The sequence below is a fragment of the Astyanax mexicanus genome, chromosome 1, assembly GCF_023375975.1.
Source record: "Astyanax mexicanus isolate ESR-SI-001 chromosome 1, AstMex3_surface, whole genome shotgun sequence".
Taxonomy (NCBI): domain Eukaryota; kingdom Metazoa; phylum Chordata; class Actinopteri; order Characiformes; family Acestrorhamphidae; genus Astyanax; species Astyanax mexicanus.
Genome location: NC_064408.1, coordinates 1,797,501 through 1,820,000, shown reverse-complemented (window position 1 = coordinate 1,820,000; position 22,500 = coordinate 1,797,501). Strand labels below are relative to the sequence as shown.

The following is a 22,500-nucleotide window of genomic DNA, read 5'->3' as shown; positions in this document are numbered from 1 at the left end:
TGAACACCTTCAGATAAAGACCTGCCAATCAAACCTGACCATCAGTAAATATTAGATACAGTTATATCTGATTATTAGAGCTGATCTGATACGTGTGGATTAAACTGAATACAATGAATAATTCACAATCTCTAGACAAAGCAAACAAACTCTTAATCCCCATTAATATTAATGAATTAATTATCTTTGTTTATCTTATAGCAGCGTGTGTGTGTGTGTGTGTGTGTGTGTGTGTGTGTGTGTGTGTGTGTGTGTGTGTGCGCGCTGAGGGACTGTGAAGGCTCTGCTTTTTTTTAGTTTATTACAATTCTTCATATTATTTATAGTGTGGTTATTCATAGTAAATCATAATATTAGGTGGTTATTCACAATCACATTAGACTCTTCACAATTAATCACATTATATTATCATTATTTATCACATTTATTTATTTTATATGGCCTACAAGCTTATATTAGAAAGCTACATTAGCCTTGTCGCTCCAGTGCTAATTTACCTATATTAGCCTTGTAGCGCTAGGGCTAATTTACCTATATTAGCTTCGTAACTCCAGTCCTAAATTAGGTATATTAGCCTTGTAACTCAAGTGCTAATTTAAGGAATATTAGCCTTGTAGCTTCAGTGTTAATTTAGCTATATTAGCCATGTGAGCTAAGCTAATATAGCTACATTAGTCTTTTATCAATGCACAGAATAAGGTGGATATTTGGGGGTAAAATAAAGAACTGGGGGTGAAAGTATCGCTTTAAAGCCTCCTTACAGTTGTCTGTATTGTGTTTACTCTATTATTCAGAGTTTACACACACACACACACACACACACACACACACACACACACTACTGGTCTGAGTGGGGGTCAATCATCGCCCCTGACAACCCCCATAACTTTCCCTTATTGTTCTTTATTGGGTATAGGCGCCAATGTCTCACACACACACACACACACACACTATACACACACACTATACACACACACACACACACACACTATACACACACACACACACACACACACACACACACACACACATTCACTGAGGGGGCTGTTCCTAATCCCACCCTTACCAGCTGTCAGGACCACATGTCCTGCCCACTTACACACACACACACACTATACACACACACACACTATACACACACACACTATACACACACACACACACTATACACACACACAGCTGAAATGACCACATGACCAATGCAAAATTCCCTCCCTACATATATAAGTAACACACACACACACACACACACATACACACATACACACACACACTATACACACACACTTCCAATCTGGAGGCTGTCAATTATTAACTGGTCCTTCTTCTGCCAGACTGGACCTCACACTGACTCAACACAATGACCTACACACACACACACACACACACACACACTCACACACACACACACACACACACACTCACACGGCTACCATATGGAACACTCAGTCCAGGCCAGTAAGGTCATTTGGTCACATATACACTGAGGTTCTGTGATATTATACACAGGAGGCGGAGCTACAGTCTCTAATTAGGGTAAATATATACCACAATGTGTCAGTTTCTCTGATTTTGCTATTTATAGGTTTATGTTTGAGTAAAATGAACATTGTTGTTTTATTCTATAAACTACAGACAACATTTCTCCCAAATTACAAATAAAAATATTCTCATTTAGAGCATTTATTTACAGAAAATGAGAAATGACTGAAATAACAAAAAAGATGCAGAGCTTTCAGACCTCAAATAATGCAAAGAAAACAAGTTCATATTCATAAAGATTTAAGAGTTCAGAAATAATCAATATTTGGTGGAATAACCCTGGTGGTTTTTAATCACAGTTTTAATTTCATGCATCTTGGCATCATGTTCTCCTCCTCCACCAGTCTTACACACTGCTTTTGGATAACTTTATGCTGCTTTACTCCTGGTGCAAAAATTCAAGCAGTTCAGTTTGGTGGTTTGATGGTTTGTGATCATCCATCTTCCTCTTGATTATATTCCAGAGGTTTTCAGGTTTTAGTTTAGTTCTCCAGCACCGACTGGAGCAGCATTAGCATTAGCATTAAACGCTAACCACAGCGCTAAGCGCTAGCCCCTTTTGCCATTAGAGGTGAGATGTTATATTTCTTTTAACATTGTTCTTAAACTGTTTACTTAAATTAAAATTATTTTTTAACATGTTTTTAATTTGACTTATCTTTGTTTTAATCATGCTTGAATCATGTTTTATCCATGCTTTATTCTTAATTTATTTTTTAATTTCCATTTGTATTGTTACGTTTACTGGTAATTTTAATTCTCTTTGTATTTTCTCATTTGTAAAGCACTTTAAATGATTGTTGTGTATGAAAGCTGCTATATATATATATATATATATATATATATATATATATATATATATATATATATATATATATATATATATATATATAAACTTGCCTTGCCTTGAATCTAGCATAAAGTTTTCTCTGGACAGTAGAGAGACAGTTCCTCCAACAAAAGCAAGATAAACTCTTTTTAATATTCTAGATTTCAGAAATACGACGTATAAAGAGGTGGAGTCTCAATACTTTTGCAGATATATAGCGTACAGTGCTTGTTATAAACTAGTAATGTATTTGATTAAACACTTATAAAGCCCTGTTTTAATCTGTACCTCGAAAAAAATGTGCCGTTTTTAATCCCACGGCGGAGCGTTTTTTCTGTAGCCAGGCTGTATTATTAAGATCTCAGAAGTCTAGACGGATTGTGAGTCAGCACGACAGTCGAGGCTGAAAAGCATCATTAGCGTAACGCAGCTTTCCTCACAGCAGGAGCTCAAAGACTTCAAAAGACCGGCGCTAGCATGCTAACGCAGCTAACACTACGCTGAAGGAGCGATGCGTTCAGTTCAATGGATACAAATGTTTGCATCTTTTCCTCATGAATAAAATATATTACTTCAACACAAACACATTCTCACGTTAGAGATAACAGTGTTTACGCTGTGTTTTATTAACGTGGAAATATATTTACGCTGTAAAATTTACGCTGTAAAAACACACCACGGAAGCTGTGGACTCAGATTTAAATTAGTTTAAATTGCAATCTATAGGTAAGGAGTTAACTGTACACAATGCAACTTGATTTAGGGCGTGTCAGTGTGTCTTTGCTGTCATAACGACGGGAAAAGTACAGTTTGCATGGCTCAAAACACAAGGCAAAAGTCGTGTACTCATTTTTCTAAATAATTTGGGGCGTAGCGTGAAATAAACCAATCAGAGTGTCTCTTGCTCATCATTCCCTTTAAGAACCAGATGAGCTCTGACTTTGGCAGATTGCTATTTTAACAGTGCAGAATGTTGGTTGTTAAATGGTGTGAAAGTATCGTAGAGAATTGTCTAATTATGATATATCGAGTATCACAGAATCACAGTATTATTACAGTATATCATTGTTATCCTGGGCTACATATCCTGAGATGCCCTGTGATTCTTACCTATTATTCCTTTTTTTTCTTCTATGCTTTGCTTTATATACAGTATATCAGCCTGTTATAGGAGCTGGTGGTTGCTACGGTGTTGCTAAGTGATAGGTAGGGCATCACAGTTTGATATACCTGTCGTATATGGTGTTGATAATTCCTTGCTATGCTGTTTCTCGTTTGCGTGCTAAGCCTTTGGCTGTTGTATCCCTGGTGGTTGCTATGGGGTTGCTAAGGGGTTACCACATGGTAGTCTGCATGTTTACCATGTTAAAAAAACAAGCTACGTCGGATGAACCGCTAGCTAATATCACCCTGGTTTACCAGAACACTCAGGGTTCCTCAGTGTAGCACTTTCGGGTGGCGTTAGCCACTAACCAGGGCTTGCGCTAGCGGTTAGCTGCTAATGCTAATGCTGCTGCACCCAGCCTTAGTTTAAATCTGTAAATCTAAGCTTACTGTAAACAAACAGGAGCGCTTTACTCACCCAAATAAACAGTTTTCAGGAGAAAAATCTGTTTATAGATTAACATCCATCGATCGATTAACTAAAAAATAATTTTATTTTTGAGAATTACAGTTTTGTTTACTTAGCTTAGCTTAGCTTTACAGGTCACGGCACCCAGCGGTGAGACCCGCTGAATAAAGGGATATATATATGGTGGTTGCTATGGTGTTGCTATGTGATAAGTATGGTTTCACATGTTGATAGAAGTATGTTTTTGTTAATACAAGATTGAAAATTCAAGATATGTTGCTATTCTCTTTTTAGGCGTGTCCCTAACTAAGTCATTGCTATTGTATTCCTAGTGGTTGCTATGGTGTCGTATTAGTGGTTACCACATGATTGCTTGATATTGTCTCTCAGTGGTTGCTGTGGTATCCAAGTGGTGACTGCAGTGGTCTTCCACAACTTTGACAAAGTTGATTCCATATTGGTTTTCCCAAGTAATTGCTATGACGCTTCCTTCTACCAACTGATGACTAGTTGTTTACTGTGGCATCACAGGTGGTTGCTATGGTGTTGCTAAAAGTCAACTCCCCAACTCATCCCACTATGCTAAAAGTGTTGGACAGAGCTCCATCATTCCAGAGAGCACAGTTCCACTGCAGTACTGGGGGTTTATACTCCTCTATATAAATGAATGGGCTGAGCTGTACAGGACTAGTATAGTAATTATAATTTAACTTATATTAATGATATTAGAGATGGAGCCAATAGATTTATATTTATCTATATATCTGCTCCATAGAGTTCTATTCTATTGGCAGTACTTCTCTATTAAAGATACTACACTATAATCTGTGTCAGCAGCAATAGAAGCAGCTTAAATTAGCTGAATAATGCATTCGTTAAAACGCGTGTCCACAAATATTAGGACAGTTTAGTGTAGAGGTCGTAGCTTAGACTTCCATTTACTCTCTGCTGATTGGCTAATTCCCTCTCAGCGTAAATTAACACTCCTATTGGCCTGTCAATCAAACCGGCACACACACACACACACACACACACACACACAAGGCAAATCCAATAACGGTGCAGGGACGGTCTCCATGGCAACAAGAAAAGATAAGAAGCTGGGTTCAATGGGTTCATCATCTCAGCAGTTAGTTTTCAGCAACCAGTGTGTGTCTACTGTGTGTGTGTGTGTGTGTGTGTGTGAGTGTGTGTGTGTGTGTGTGTAAGGTGTGTGGCTGTGTGTGTGTGTGTGTGTGTGTGATTTTTGATTATTAGTTTTTGATATAAAAATTGGTGTCAGAAGTGGTTCACTTAGTGCAGTGTTTAAACTCCGCCCACTAGGTCTGCTTTTAGATTAAAATCAGTTTTTCTCCCATGATGCATCTGTGTTAGTAATTTTCTCGCTGAGTCACTGAGATCAGACTCACTTCCTGTGACCTGAAAGGTCACGCCCACCGGGCTGATGCTGTCGCTTGCTGTCGCCGGGCTGTTGCTATGGGAACCCGTTACCCAGCCTGCGGGAGTGAGTGTGATTGATCTGATTAAGAAAGTGTGTGTGTGTAATATAATAGAATCCTGTTATGGCTTCTGTTTTACACACACACACACACACACACACACACACACACACACACACACACATTGTTATTTACTTTTGCAATAGTTTATTTTTTATTCTTAATTATTCTCATTTCAGCAAATACATATCTTGTATGTTTTTTTTGTTTGATTTAGTTCCTTTTTTTTAATCACTCCTAAAATTAAATTTTACTCCCAAAGTTTTAACTTTATTGTTTTAAAAGATTTTTAAAAATTATGTTCTTATTTCTTCTTGATGCACAATATAATTATTTCAAATTTCTTATAAAATAGAGTATTTTTAAAAGCATGATTTAAAAAAAAATGTGACATATTTTAGAATTAGACTTTATTTTAATAAAATTTTTCATTTAATCTCATTTATATTATTTAAGGTATTCAACCTTAAAACACAATAAAACACAAACCAACTGAACGGAACAGCTCTAATTTCTCATTTTTCAGAATTAAAATCAGATTTTTTTCTTGAAATTAGAAAGTAAACTATACTTGTTAAAAATGTGGTGCATCGGTAATACATATTTAATTAACTGTTTTAGCTTTCCATGTATTTATTAAAATTTTTGCATACAATTATGCTTTTCCCCAAATTTGAAAAAAAAAACATTTAATACAATTTATATTTTTTATTAACTATTATTGTTTATATAAGAAAATATATTTTTATTTTGACATTGAAAATGACTTATATATATATATATATATTTTTCAAATCAGTAAGAACACGTGTATATATATATATATATATATTGGCTTCAATCCAGCCTGACATGAAACTGCCCTCTCTCTCTCTCTCTCTCTCTCTCTCTCTCTCTTTTCCTCTCTATATATATCTGTTGCCTGCAGCAGTGCAGTGTGTGTATAGTGTGTGTGGGTGTAGTGTGTGTAGTGTGTGTGAGATTTGGGAGGGGTCCGAGTGCACCTCTGCAGTGTGTGATCCCGCAGTGCAGCAGGGCCGCAGTGAAGGGAGCGAGTCTCTATATTAAGGGAACAGCAGATCTCTATATTACTATTAAACATTTTATACTGTATGAATATAATATTTATTAGATTATTGAGGTTATATATGTGTATTAATATACTGTGAATTAAATCAGAACATAGCCTAAATACTTTATACTAATATAACCATTATCAGCCCTATAGACTGCAGTACGCTGAGGATTGGGACGGGTCCATGCTTGAGTAGTTTTCTGCTGCAGTGTCAGCATGTGTGTGTGTGTGTGTGTGTGTGTGAGTGTGTGTGTGTGAACAATACACACTGCTACACATGCAGAATTTATAATCACAGAATCCTGAAAAAAGGGATTAATCCTAATTATGTTAATAATAAGTGTAAATAGGTGACTGTGGGCTGTGTTCCAAAAACATATAGATAATAATGGAACACAGCCCACAAATCAAGAGTCCCTCACTTCAGAGTGTCTGTGGTGCACAAATGAACAAAGGCAGAGTGAGCTGAGTGTGCTTTCTAGTGCACAGGGAATATAGTGTGATTTGAGACGCAGCCGCTGCAAAATTGCACCCTTATAAGGAGAAAAGGAAGGATGAAGCATCCCTCTCTCTCTCTCTCAGTCATTATCACTCTTTCAGAAAATGTTAAGCAGCGCTCCAATCACACCCGGTAATAACACACACACACACACACACACACACACACTCTACTGCAATGTGTGAAAGTGTGTGTGTGTGTGGCAGCATTTAACACAAAGCGCCCACTCAGCGCATTCTCCGTCTCCCGCTGTTGTCACGGCAACCTCCGGCAGTCGCCATGACAACGCCCTCCGCCACGCTCTGGATCACCGCCTTGATGAAAAAAGAGAAAACCCAGGATAGAGAGAGCATCACTCACTCTCTCTCACTCTGTCGTTTTTCTCTCCCTCTCTTTCTGTCTGTCACTCTCTCACTCTCTCTCTGTCTCTCTCTGTCTGTCTTTCTCTCTCTCTCTAACACTCTGTCTCTCTCTGTCTGTCTGTCTCTGTCTCTCTGTCTCTTTAACTCTCTGTCTGTCTCTCACTCTCTGTTTTTCTTTCTGTCTCTCTCTCTTTCTGTCTCTGTCTCTCTCTGTCTCGTTTCTGCTGTGCTGTAAATCCTGGGTGATGACATCATCACGCTGTGGTGTCATACTGAATTACACCGATTCACAACTGATTCTCACTGATTCACAATGATTCACAATGACTCATTTGATTCACACCCATTTACACTGATTCTTGCTGATTCAGACTGATTCATACTGATTCATACTGATTCATACTGATTCATACTGATTCTTGCTTATTCACACTGATTCATACTGATTCATACTGATTCTGATTCATACTGATTCATAATGATTCTTGCTGATTCATACTGATTCGCAAAGATTCACACCCATTTACACTGATTCTTGCTGATTCATGCTGATTCAAATGGATTCATACTGATTCCTGCTGATTCATACTGATTCATACTGATTCATACTGATTCTGATTCATACTGATTCATAATGATTCTTGCTGATTCATACTGATTCGCAAAGATTCACAAAGATTCACACCCATTTACACTGATTCTTGCTGATTCATGCTGATTCAAATTGATTCATACTGATTCTTGCAAAGATTTACACCCATTTACACTGATTCATACTGACTCTCACTGACTCTGCCCTGAGGGTCTTCAGTGTCCACGACGAGCAGGAGAACAAACACCTCCAATACAAACTATAACAACAAACACACTCCATATTAAATATCCTACAGCAAATATACAGCGCATGAAAAGAGATTAAAGTGTGTGTGTGTGTATGCTGCGTGTGTGTGTGTGTGTGTGTGTTTGTGTGTGTATATAAAGCTCTATCCGGATGGGATTATTATCTCAGGGGTTCGTCTGTGTAAAATATTTCACACTTCTACTTTTTAGTGATAAAACTCCTGCATCCAGACTGCCATTGAAAAAATAGGAGAACCAGAGAGTTTTTAGGCTTTTTTCTGCTGCGCCCAAAGTGTAATTACGGTGCGCGGCAGTGGACAAATATCTATTTTATTAAAGGCGAGGGGATGAAACTCAGAGATGTGCGTCCGGACGGGACTAAAATTACCGGAGGACCACGAAAAAGAGTTCAGAGAAAAACACTAGATAAATCAGCCTGTAATTTTCTGAGAGGACGTCTGAGAAAAACACCTACATGATCGTTCTGGACGGGAATAAAATCACAGAGGATAAAAAAAAACCCATAAAAGAGAAAATTACCCAGAACCCCCTGAGAAACTAAACTTGTCCAGATAGAGATTATGTGTGTGTATGTGTGTGTGTGTATATGTGCTTATTAGAGTTTAGATTCTCTTCCCGATTCCTAACATGAACTTTCTCCTCTGGTCCTGTCGGGTCAGACTTAAGTAACTGTCCTGTTATGTGGGTCTAAGGTTTTTAATTCAGTTTTTTATTTTATATAAAGCTATGATAGTCGTGATATCTAGTGCACAGGGGTTGGGGTGTGGTTTGGGATGGAGCCGTTCCAATTCTGCTCCCTTAAAAGTAGGAAATGAAGGATGAAGCAGACGACATGGTGAGTAGTGCTCAAATCACCCAGAGTAATGTAACACACACACACACACACACACACACACACACCTCCTGGCGGATGTAGCACTGGCAGGCTAGTGGAGCCCAGCTGGGTCTGCCTTTATACTTGATAGTGGTCGCCTAGCAACCAGCCATAGCAGCTGCCTCAGCAAACACAGGACAAGATAAAAGAGGAGGAGCCGTAAGAAGTCGGACGAGTGAAGAAGTGTCTGACAGTTCTACAAACACACACACACACACACACACACACACTGTGTGTAATGAGTCCTGCAGGTGGGTGGTGATGTCATATGTCTGGCAGAGTGACAGTGATGATGTCACAGCAGAAAGTCCCGCATCTCATTACTGCGCTTCTGACGGGTGGAGTTTTTGTTCTGTTAAAACCGTTTTTAAGGTGGTTAACGTGGTGTATTTTTGTTCTGTTTAAAAAAAATTTAAGGTGCTTAATGTGGAGCATAAGAGTGTGGGTTTTGCTTAAAGTGATTTTAAGGTGGTTAACAGGGTGTATAAGAGTGTGTGTCCTGTTTAAACTGTTTTGTAAGGTGGTTAACATGGTATATAAGAGTGTATGTCCTGTTTTAACTGTTTTTAAGGTTTGTTAACATGGTGTATTTGGGTTTTTGTCTTGTTTAAACCGTTTTGTAAGGTGGTTAACATGGTGTATAAGAGTGAGAGCCCTGTTTAAACCATTTGTAAGGTGGATAACATGGTGTATAAGAGTATTTGTTCTATTTTATTTTAAACCCTTTTTTTAAGGTGGTTAACGTGGTGTATGAAAGTTTTTGCTCTGTTTATCCCAATTTTTAAGGTGGTTAACGTGGTGTACTGGAGTTTTGGTCCTGTTTAAATCCTTTTTAAGGTGGTTAACGTGGTGTACTGGACTTTTGGTCCTGTTTAAACACTTTTTTGAGGTGGTTAACGTGGTGTATTAGAGTGTGTGCCGGGTCGGGGTGTAAAAGCTGACTGTGGAGGATGTAAATGACCCACAGTAGACGGCCCCGCCCCCGTCGCTGCAGGGGCTTATGGGTAAAGCCGGCGTATCTCGGTGCTGCAGGTGCTGCTGGAGGAGCTCGGTAAGATCTGAGCCGAATATTCATGAAGCTCCGCATGACCGAGTCTCACGGATCAGAACCGGGAGAACGGGAATTACTTACAGAGAGAGGTATAGAATTACTGATATTATCTGAGCTAAAACAGCCCTGAGGATTAACACACACACACACACACACTCTCACACACAGAAACGGCAGGTTATTAAACCCTAAAAGCTGAATAATGCAGTATTTTCACCATAAAGCAGCAGTTTCAGGATTATTCCCCTCCGGAACGCCGGGAAAGCTGATCCTGCACTACGTAACTCTGGTGAAGCTGAACGGTTCCTCTCTCTAAAACTGCATAAAGCTTTGTAACCCGAGTCATATTACTGTAAAATCCTGCAACAACACTCCTCAAGCACCTAGCAACGCCATGGCAACACCTAGCAACCACCCGCGCAACACTTAGCAACGTTACACAGGTGTGGACCATTTTTAAGATGGTTAACGCATTTTATACATTTACATGTCCTGTATAAACCACCTTCAACCCCCTAGCAACATCCCTCCCCAACCACCTAGCAACTCCTTAGCAACACCTAGCAACCATCCCAACAAAAATCATAGCAACCAACGTGCAAATATCCTAACAACAGCCAGGCAACCACCTTCCAACCCCAATGTTTGGTCAGGATGTATAATCAGATATTAAGAAAACAGGCAAAGTTCAACCACTGTCACCTGTTATCAGCAGAGCTAAATGCAGTATTTTCTAACTAGAACTGTGCAGTGCAGAATTGCTTACTTAGCGCTAACTCCACCCCCAAAGTTGCCAGGTTAAAACTATGTAGCGCTTTCTTACAGTACAGTAAACTGAGGAAAGTTACTGTAAAATCCTATAACATCCCTCCTCAACCACCTAGCAACACCCCAACAACCATCACAGCAACCAAATAGCAAATATCCGAGCAATAGCCCAGCAACCACCTTCTAACCGTTACCTAGCTAACAATTTTGGGTCAGGATGTATCATCTGTTATCAGCAGAGCTAAAGCCAGTATTTTCTAACTAGAACTGTGCAGTACATAAAGGAAATCTGAGTGGGTGTGGCCTCTGACTTTAATGCCCTGCTGTTCCTCTTTCCAAAACTGAGTAAAGCTATATAAACTAAGAAATATTACTGTAAAATCCTGCAACATCACTCCTTAACCACCTAGCAACACCCTAGCAACACCTAGCAACCACCCCAGCAACCATCACAGACACTGACTAGCAAATGTCCTAGCAACAGCCCAGCAACCACCTTCCAACCATCTACCCAGTTAACAATGTTTGGTCAGGACGTATCATACGATATTAAGGAATTATGCAAAGTTCAAGCACTTCCATCTCTTATCAGCAGAGCTAAAGCCAGTATTTTCTAACTAGAACTGTGTACTTTCCCCAATGCTAACTCCACCTCCGGGTTGCCAGGTTTTTAAAAACCCAAAAGCAGTGCAGCATCTGCTGGTCCAAAAACAGCCACCTGGTCCAGAAACAGAACTGACTTAGTAACACTAATAACACCACAGCAACATACAGTACACAGTACATGGTACACTATGAACAAAAGTATTGACAAACCTGCTCTTTTTATTGATTGTATCTTTAGAAATTAAGGGTATTAAAAGAGTGTATCCTGTTTTTGTTGGAGTAACTGTCTCTAATGTCCAGACAAGAAGATGTTCTACTAAATTTTGGACTCGTCTAGTAGCAACACTACAGAAATTACTTAGAAACTCCACAGAAGTCACGTGAGATACCAAAGCAGCAGATTAGAATATGAATCACCTAGCAACTACCTGAGATACCAAAGAAATAACTACCAAGCAACTGCGTAACAACCACCTAGCTTAATATGTGTCTGGCGCAGTGTGGCAGTGTGGAAATATGGTGATCATGTGGTTCTGGTGCTTTAAAGCGATTCTTCTTAAAGCTCCTCCGAGAATCAGAGTTAAGTGCAGCCGTTTCTCAGCTGAACTCTGGAGATTCAGCCAATCCGATAAGAGTTTCCCATCAGCCACTTAGAGCTTCCTGTCCACAAACCTCCTCTCTAAACACTTCCTGTCCCAGGAGATACGGATAATCACCATATACGCCGTATACGCTGTATTATAGTCATTCTTTTCTTTATTTAGTTGAGTACTTGTTGCTTCTCATAACCTGGATTCGAACATTACTCAAATATTCACTATTCACTGTATACCTGTAACTCTACCTCTTCACTACTTTACTTTAACTGATGCTCTCAAACACTTTATTAAGAGACAAGAAATTCAAGTAATTAACTCTTGATGAGTTCAGCACAGCTGTTAACTGAAAGCCTGAATTCCAGGTGACTTTACCTCATAAAACTGACATAAAAGCTACTTTAAAGAATGTAAAATTTAAAACATATTCTGGTTTGTTTTTTTGTACACTTTTTTGTTTAATAGATAATTCCATGTTTTTTTGTAGCTTGGATGAGATTAGTATTAATCTACACTACACAACATTTAAGAAAAACACTGACTTTAAGGTGTTTCTGGATCTTTTTCTGATGAAAAATGAAGGTACAGTAAAACAGACTCTTTATACATGCTTTCTTCTAAAATCAAGACTATTAAAAATACTTTATTCTGCTTTTGTTTGAGTAACTGTGTCTACTGTACAGAGAAGACTTTCTGCAAAATTCTGGACTCATCTAGTTGCAACACCACAGCAACCACTTAGAAACTGCATAGAAGCCACATGAGATATTAAAGCAGCAGCTTAGGATATGAATGACATAGCAACCACCTGAGATACCAAAGAAAGCAACTACTTACCTGGTCCAGAAACAGAAATTGCTTAATAACACCACAGCAACCACCTGAGATACCAAAGAAATTTACTACTCAGCAACTGCCTGACAACCAACTGGTCCAAAAAGAGAAATCGCTTAATAACACCACAGCAACCACCTGAGATCCTAAAGAAATTTACTACTCAGCAACTGCCTAACAACCAACTGGTCCAAAAAGAGGAAAAAAATCACTTAATAGCACCACATTAACCACCTAAGATACTAAAGAATTTAAATACTTAGCAACTGCCTAATAACCACATTGGTTCAGAAACAGAAATTGCTTAATAACCCCACAGCAACCACCTGAGATACCAAAGAAATTGACTATCTAGCAACTGCTTAACCATCACCTGGTCCAGAAACAGAAATTGCTTAAAAACACCACAGCAACCACCTGAGATCCCAAAGAAAGCAACTACTTAGAAATTGCCTGACAACTACCTGGTATAGAAACCAAAATTGCTTAATAAAACCACAGCAACCACCTAAGATTCAAAAGAATATAACTACATAGCAACTGCCTTACAACCACCTAGTCCAAAAACAGAAATTGCTTAATAACACCACAGCAACCACCTGAGATACCAAAGAAAACACAGAATTTAATCTGTTTCTGATTTTTGTTTTGATGTAAACTGGATATACAGTAAAACAGCTACTTGTTTCTGATTGGTCATACTGCTGTACTTTGTTTGACCTGTCTCTGATTCAGCCAATCAGAATCTGAGCTGAGCTGCTGATACTGGTATTGATCAGTCGGTGTGGGGCCTTCCAGCACTAATCCCAGTTAAACAGAGTGAGTTATTGTTCAGCTGTCAGAGCAATTGGTCTCAGTGGGAGCGTAAGACTGTACTAACCGACCACAGAACCGATCAATACCCGGATCTTCATTCCCAATCATCACATCTGGATAAACAGCTGTGGATTACACGAGAGTGGAAACAAGTATGGGGACTGCACTACGTAACTCTGGTGAAGCTGCACGATTCCTCTCTCTAAAACTGCATAAAGCTTTGTAACTGAGTCATATTACTGTAAAATCCTGCAACAACACTCCTCAAGCACCTAGCAACACCATAGCATCACCTAGCAACCACCCAAGCAACCATCACAGCAACCAAATAGCAAATTTCCTAGCAACAGCCCAGCAACCACCCTTCAACCCCCATGTTTGGTCAGGTTGTATAGTCAGATATTAAGAAAACACGCAAAGTTCAACCACTGTCACTGGTTATCAGCAGAGCTAAAGCCAGTATTTTCTAACTAGAACTGTGCAGTCTATTAATACTAACTCAACACTAACTCCACCCCCAAAGTTGCCAGGTTAAAACTACGTAGCGCTTCGTAACCTGAGTACAGTGACCTGAGTAAAGTTACTTTAAAATCCTATAACATCCCTCCTCAACCACCTAGCAACACCCCAACAACCATCACAGCAACCAAATAGCAAATATCCTAGCAATAGCCCAGCAACCACCTTCTAACCGTTACCTAGCTAACAATTTTGGGTCAGGATGTATCATCTGTTATCAGCAGAGCTAAAGCCAGTATTTTCTAACTAGAACTGTGCAGTACATAAAGGAAATCTGATCTGAGTGGGTGTGGCCTCTGACTTTAATCAGATCTTCATTCTCAATGATCACATCTGGATAAACAGCTGTGGATTACACAAGAGTGGAAAAAAGTATAGGGACATTTAGGGCCCTGTTTTAGTGCTCTAAAGGCGTGGTGTTACCCGTGCACAGTGCAGCTTAATTTAGGGGCGTGTCAGTGGGTCTTTGCTATCATAACGACAGGAAAAGTACACCTTGCGAGTCTCAAAATGCTAAACAAAATGCATTTACTAATTCTCTTAATTAATCAGGGGTGTGGTTAATTTTGGGCATAAAGTGTGTGTTCATGTGTGTGTAATAAGTGGGGGCGTACGCTCGGCTCGGCACAGCGCCTGTGTTACCGAGATAGCGATGAACGTCTGACTGTTGGCGTCTGTCTAGGTTGTATTCAGTCAGTGGAGCTCCTGTGTTTTCTGTTACCAAGATAAACAAGATAAAACTCCAGAAATGTACCTGAACACACCTCATTTCCAGAACACCACGCCCATCAGTGTAGATATATTCAGAAGCGATAGCGACCAAGGATATTATTAAGAGTTTATTCTGCTTTTGCTGGAGTAACTGTCTCTACTGTCCAGAGAAGACTTTCTACCAGATTCTGGACTCTGTTCCACATCTCATTACTGGGGGTTTGTACCCCTCTAAAGTCCAGACCAGGCATTAGACCATATAAATATATATAAATACATATATAAATACATATATATATATATATATATATATATATATATATATATATATATAAATCCTAATCTATTGGCAAAACTTATTAATACTTATAATTATTTTATCTGTTAGTGTGCAGACATATTTATATATACAGTTTATTACATCCGGAATAATGAGTATAATAGAGGTCATGTGACCAAACCAGAGCACTGGAACAGACGACCTTGAGAAAATGTGTGTGTGTGTGTGTGTGTGTGTGTTCAGTAATGGCTTGGACAGAGGATGCTTCTGGACTCACAGTGATATAGAAAGATGTATTACTATGTCACACACACACACACACACGCACACTCACATACACACACACCACACACACACACAGTGAGGAGAATCAGAAGTAGAGCAAGCAAATAGGGCAGCACTGGCCTATTTACACAGCTATTATCCACAGTATGTAGAAAAACTCCCAGCCTGACTTAATACACTACAGGAAGTGTAGGGGGCGCTCTATAATGCTCTATAATGTTTATATGATCCACAACACACTCATTCTGACAGACTGTAATATACTACAGGAAGAGTAGGGAGTGCTCTATAATGCTCTATAATGTTTATATGATCCACAACACGCTCATTCTGACAGACTGTAATACACTACAGGAAGTGTAGGGGGCGCTCTATAATGCTCTATAATGTTGATATGATCCACAACACGCTCATTCTGACAGACTGTAATACACTACAGAAAGTGTAGGGGGCGCTCTATAATGCTCTATAATGTTCATATGATCCACAACACGCTCATTCTGACAGACTGTAATACACTACAGGAAGCGTAGGGGGCACTCTATAATGCTCTATAATGTTTTTTTGTATTATTCCTTTGAATCAACTGTTATAAAGCACAATAAGCAAACACTGACCTGAGAAAACAGGTAACAAAGCTGTTCAGCAACACGACACACAACCAAAATGCCAAAATAATTTGTTTAGATTAAAGATAAAGCTCTGTATTGTTAATGTCTCTGTATTTGCATGTTTAAAACCACCGTTGGCTGCTTTCAGGAACTGGATTTCTAAGTAAACCTATGAATGAAAGAGTGTCTTTAAAGATCTAATATCCAACATTTTACTATAAATTTGTAAAGTCTGTATAAAGCTTTATGCTCCAAAAACTACAGTACAGGTTTCCCATAGCTGTCAATACACCTGAGAATAAAAAGCGAACTTAAAACTGTGCTCAGGTATTACTTAACTAAAATTATATTAGGGTATTGGTCATATGAGCAGTAAAAATTACTTACAAAAAACAGATTGCTGCAAAACTCTCAAATTACACACTTATACCTCATGCAAATACATAGCTATTTTTTATACAAAACAGATTTTTTAAAATTAATTTCAAGAAAGAATATACTAAAATAATATCAAAAATCTTTAAATGAATCTTAAAAACATGAACTGATACTGATATTTATTCGATAATGATATTCTGTATGAAGGTAATGTTTTTTTTATAAAATAGATAAATATAAAAATGTAAATAAAATCATCTAAAACACAAAAGAATCAAGAAAATCAACTGTCAGCATAGCCATCAAGATTTAAAACACTACTAAAACCAAGAGAAAAAAAATCTAAAAGTCTTTATTAAACATTTCTATTAAACATAACCGATGCTTTTATTTTTCGATAACAATATTCTCCTAAATTACAGAGAATAAAAAAAAAATCTTTAACTGTTTCTTAAAAACATGAACAGATGCTTTTAGTTTTTTTCGATAACAATATTCTCCACAATATCACAAAACATTAAATTTTTAAACATTAATTTCAAGAATATACTAAAATAAATATAAAAAGGTTTTCCACGTTTCTTAAAAACATGAACAGATGCTTTTCGTTTTTTTTTCTATAACAATAACGGTAAAACGTGAAATCAACCGGAGATCCGATTTAAAGGTACAGTTACTACTTACACAAGAGCTACTGTAAACAGAGCTGTAGCTCCTAATGCTTTAGGCCTGATTAATCTCCGCCTGTGGGCGGTCCTAAGCCGAGGTGGGCGGGGCCATGAAGCCACTGGTTGATGTCGACACCCTAACGTCTCTCTGCTCAACTCATATTTCTGAGGGTTTTCTTTTACTAACTACTGCAGAGAGGGGAGGCTAGAAACGGTTTTCTATGCAGCTTCATAAAAAACTCAGAGAGAAAAAAGTGAATTTTAGCGGAATGATATCTTTATAAAAGGTGTGTGTGTGGTGTTACCTGTTTCCCGTCGAGTGTGTAGATCCTCTTCACCACGCCGCTCTCCAGTTTGATGGCCTCGGTGATGTCGGTGAGGACCTGCTCGAAGGAGTGTGCGGTTTTCTTATTCAGCAGAACCCGCACCGCTTTCCTGGGCTTCACGCCGCTGCGCATCACCGTCACCAGCTTCGGCCTCACGAAGTCCTTATTCTCACGCGGCTCCGCCCCCGGCCGCCCGCCGCTCACGCACATCGCGTTCCTCTGCCCGGCGCACGCCTTCACGTTCACCGACCAGTTCGGGTTCACGTTCTTCGTGTAGTCCACCTTCTTATAGTAGTTCTCCGACGCGCACACGTAACTCTCACCTGCACACACATTATATACACACACGTTATATACACACAATATATACACACACACACTACACACACACACTACACACACGTAACTCTCACCTGCAGAAACACACAATATATACACACACGTTATATACACACAATATATACACACACACACTACACACACACACTACACACACGTAACTCTCACCTGCACACACATTATATACACACACGTTATATACACACAATATATACACACACACACTACACACACACACTACACACACGTAACCCTCACCTGCACACACATTATATACACACACACGTTATATACACACAATATATACACACACACACTACACACACACACTACACACACGTAACCCTCACCTGCACACACATTATATACACACACGTTATATACACACAATATATACACACACACACTACACACACACACTACACACACGTAACTCTCACCTGCACACACATTATATACACACACGTTATATACACACACATTATATACACACGCGTTATATACACACGCGTTATATACACACACGTTATATACACATACGTTATATACACACGCGTTATATACACACGCGTTATATACACACACGTTATATACACATACGTTATATACACACGTTATATACACGCGCACACGTAACTCTCACCTGCAGAAACACACGCGTTATATACACACATTATATACACACACTCATTATATACACACACTCATTATATACACACACTATACACACGTAACTCTCACCTGCAGAAACACACAATATATACACACACGTTATATACACACAATATATACACACACACACTACACACACACACTACACACACGTAACTCTCACCTGCAGAAACACACAATATATACACACACGTTATATACACACAATGTATACACACACACACTACACACACGTAACTCTCACCTGCAGAAACACACACGTTATATACACACGCGTTATATACACACACATTATATACACACGCGTTATATACACACGCGTTATATACACACACGTTATATACACACACTATACACGCGCACACGTAACTATCACCTGCAGAAACACACACGTTATATACACACGCGTTATATACACACACATTATATACACACGCGTTATATACACACACATTATATACACACACTCATTATATACACACACTACACACACTACACACACACGTAACTCTCACCTGCAGCAACACACACACACACACATTATATACACACAATACACACACTACACAAACATGTAACTCTCACCTGCAGCAACACACACACACACATTATATACACACTTATTATATACACAGTCATTATATACACACACTAAATAACACTTAATGAATGACTTAATGCACATGTTGTAATTAATGTAAATACATTAATTAAAAATCTCTTTTTTTATCTAATTCAATTCGTAGCATTGATTCATTTATTCTTTTTTCTGAAGAAAGTTCTGCTTCCCTGGAGCTTCAGAGCAACGCAGAACCAGTTCAGTTCTATAAACAGCTCAAACACACACACACACTCTAACACACACACACACACTCTCTCTCTCTGTCAGTGTGTAAATCCCTGGCCTCCCTCAGCCCACATGTGGTGTAGGAGCTGCTTTATTATGTAAGAAGATGAGCAGAACATCCTCCACCACAAAGCTCCTCAAACATCTCGGCTAAAAGCAGCCGCTGAGTGGGCGGAGCAGCCCGGCCATCAGCCTTCAGCTCCTCCAGAGCAAATATATCTAAATATATCCCAGTTATTTACACTATTAGAGTTAAACCTTTAATAAGAAATACGTTTATTATGAAAAAACTGTAGAAACTGTTTAGCTCTACACGCGGAGGTTAAAGTTGAAGCTGTCACTGTATGAGATGATCACCTGATTATTGAACACACCTGCACTTTTTAGGGACAGTGGCTTGGACCGATTTTACGTCCAAAATCTCACCTTGTGTTCTCAGCTTAATTACTCAGGAATCCCTTCACACATTAACATAATCCATATATGGTCAGAAAGGGCGGAGCTTACTCTTTCTAAAAATAGTGATCACATCCCAGTGCGGTAAAGCTAAATCTACAAGAAACCCATTGAGAGAAACACCTAAAAAAGTGATAAATCTCCTTCCCCAACCAATATTATTTACCTTTAGTGCTTCAAACATATTTATATGATGTTTCAAACCAAATAATATCAGTAAATAAAGACTCAAAAGAGTCCCCAGAAAAAGTGTGAAACTACCTGCTTTACTCAAACTAAAGCTAGGTATGGTGAGCGCACTACTTTATATAGTTTTTTATATATTTTACACATTTTTACTAAGTAGTTATTTTGCACTAAACTAAATTTTTATTTATTTAGACTAAAAATAAGTTTACATTGGTATTGTATATAGTTTTCTTTGTGTGTTCTGATTAAAATACTGAAAGGCATAGGCTGCTCTGAGTGTCTTTAGGTTTTTAGTAGCTACATGTATCCTAGAGGTGTGATTATTGATTATCAAGATAAATAAAAAAAATCCGCCTGATGCTGTTTCTCCATGTATTTTATCAAAGTAATAATTAATAATCCATGTAATGAACTCAAATGAACTCATCAATATCCTTATGCTATCCTTTATATCTTAGGTGTGAATATATTTAAAGTCTATACATTTAAAAATAAGTAGAATTTTGAGCAAAACATGATCAGTTCCAGTAAAATATAACAATTCTGCCTCCTTTTACATTTTAAATGATGATATTTTTGAGCAGCCGTATGTCTTCTGGAGTAAAAGAGATCAGGGCATGTGTCTGTCTGATATAATTACTGTGTTATAACACCTGAGAACAGAGGAACTGAGAACAAAAACGGAGAAAAAAGACACCCATAGAAATAGAACGTGGGTTTGTCCCTAAAGACAATACAGATCCAGACTGTGATTGGCTGATGAATTCATGAATCATATAAACATGACTGGCAAACTTGTTGAACATTGTTAGTCAAAAATTGCCTCTGCGCTTTTAAACACAGTGTTTTTAATAAGATGTGCAGCGCAGATTTGAGCAGTGAACACAGCACATACTGAGCTCTCAGTGTTTAAACAGCATGGAGCAGCAGCAGAGACAGAGTTGGATCATAGCAGTTTATTATCTGTCTAATACATCAGATTAAACTGCACCTTATCAGCAGTTTGCTATATATTTAATAGCTGGGTCTCTCTGATTTAGCTATTTATAGGTTTATGTTTGAGTAAAATGAACATTGTTGTTTTATTCTATAAACTACAGACAACATTTCTCCCAAATTACAAATAAAAATATTCTCATTTAGAGCATTTATTTACAGAAAATGAGAAATGACTGAAATAACAAAAAAGATGCAGAACTTTCAGACCTCAAATAATGCAAAGAAAACAAGTTCATATTCATAAAGTTTTAAGAGTTCAGAAATCAATATTTGGTGGAATAACCCTGTTTTTTAATCACAGTTTTAATTTCATGCATCTTAGCATCATGTTCTCCTCCACCAGTCTTACACACTGCTTTTGGATAACTTTATGCTGCTTTACTCCTGGTGAATATATATATATATATATATATATATATATATATATATATATATATATATATATATATATATATATATAAATGGTGCTTGACTTATAGGTCTCAGAACTTTGTACATCACAACAACTGACAATAAAATGAGTGGACAGAGTTTAGAAGGATATATCACTCTCTCCATTACTCCTCCTATTCCTCTCCCTCCATCACTATATATCATTCTTCCTCCCCCTCTCTTCTTCAGTAATAGCTTCCTCTCTCCTCCACTATCCCTCCATCTCTCTTCATCTCCACCCTATTCCCTCCGTCCACACTGTCTCTACATCCATCCATCATCTGCAGTATCTTCTCTCCACACACACACACACACACACCCACACACCCACACACCCACACACACACACACACACACAGCGCAGAGGCTGGAAGGTCATCTATCATTTGTATGCAGTGAATGCAGAGAGAAGACACAGCAAAACAACAAACTGAGAGCAGCAGCTCTCTTTATACACTTTATATAACACTAATATATCTCCAAATATATACAGAGACACCTTTATTCTAATGAACACATTCCTCTACTATACACCCAACATGTGGAACAGAGCTGAAATCAACAATTCATACAATTATTGAGTTTATAGCAAACCACAATGGATGTAGAGTGAGGCAGAGTTTAGTTAACCCCTTAAAGCAGGGGTGTCCAAAAGAAAAACGGGCCAAAGAGTCTAAAAGCGGAGAGGGTGCGCATTTCTAGCGCAGAAAAACAGGCCAAAGAGTCTGAAAGTGGAGAGAGTGCGCATTTCTAGAACAGAAAAACAGGCCAAAGAGTCTAAAAGTGGAGAGAGTGCGCATTTCTAGCGCGGAAAAATGGGCCAAAGAGTCTAAAAGCGGAGAGAGTGCGCATTTCTAGCGCAGAAAAACGGAACAAAGAGTCTAAAAGCAGAGAGAGTGCGCATTTCTAGAACAGAAAAACAGGCCAAAGAGTCTAAAAGCGGAGAGAGTGCGCATTTCTAGCGCAGAAAAACGGGGCCAAAGAGTCTAAAAGTGGAGAGGGT

The 22,500-nt window shown here is 38.5% G+C and overlaps 1 protein-coding gene across 3 annotated transcripts in view; it reads right to left on the bottom strand.

Moving 5' to 3' along the window:
• LOC103035707 (neuronal migration protein doublecortin) overlaps positions 1–22,500 on the bottom strand; it is a 73,966-nt gene that overhangs the window by 24,537 nt on the left and 26,929 nt on the right. For all 3 annotated transcript variants that reach the window (XM_049465526.1, XM_022666293.2, XM_049465524.1), the window contains exon 3: positions 17,543–17,886. In XM_049465526.1, coding sequence (XP_049321483.1) covers positions 17,543–17,886 — 344 coding nt within the window. The remainder of the gene's footprint in view (positions 1–17,542; positions 17,887–22,500) is intronic.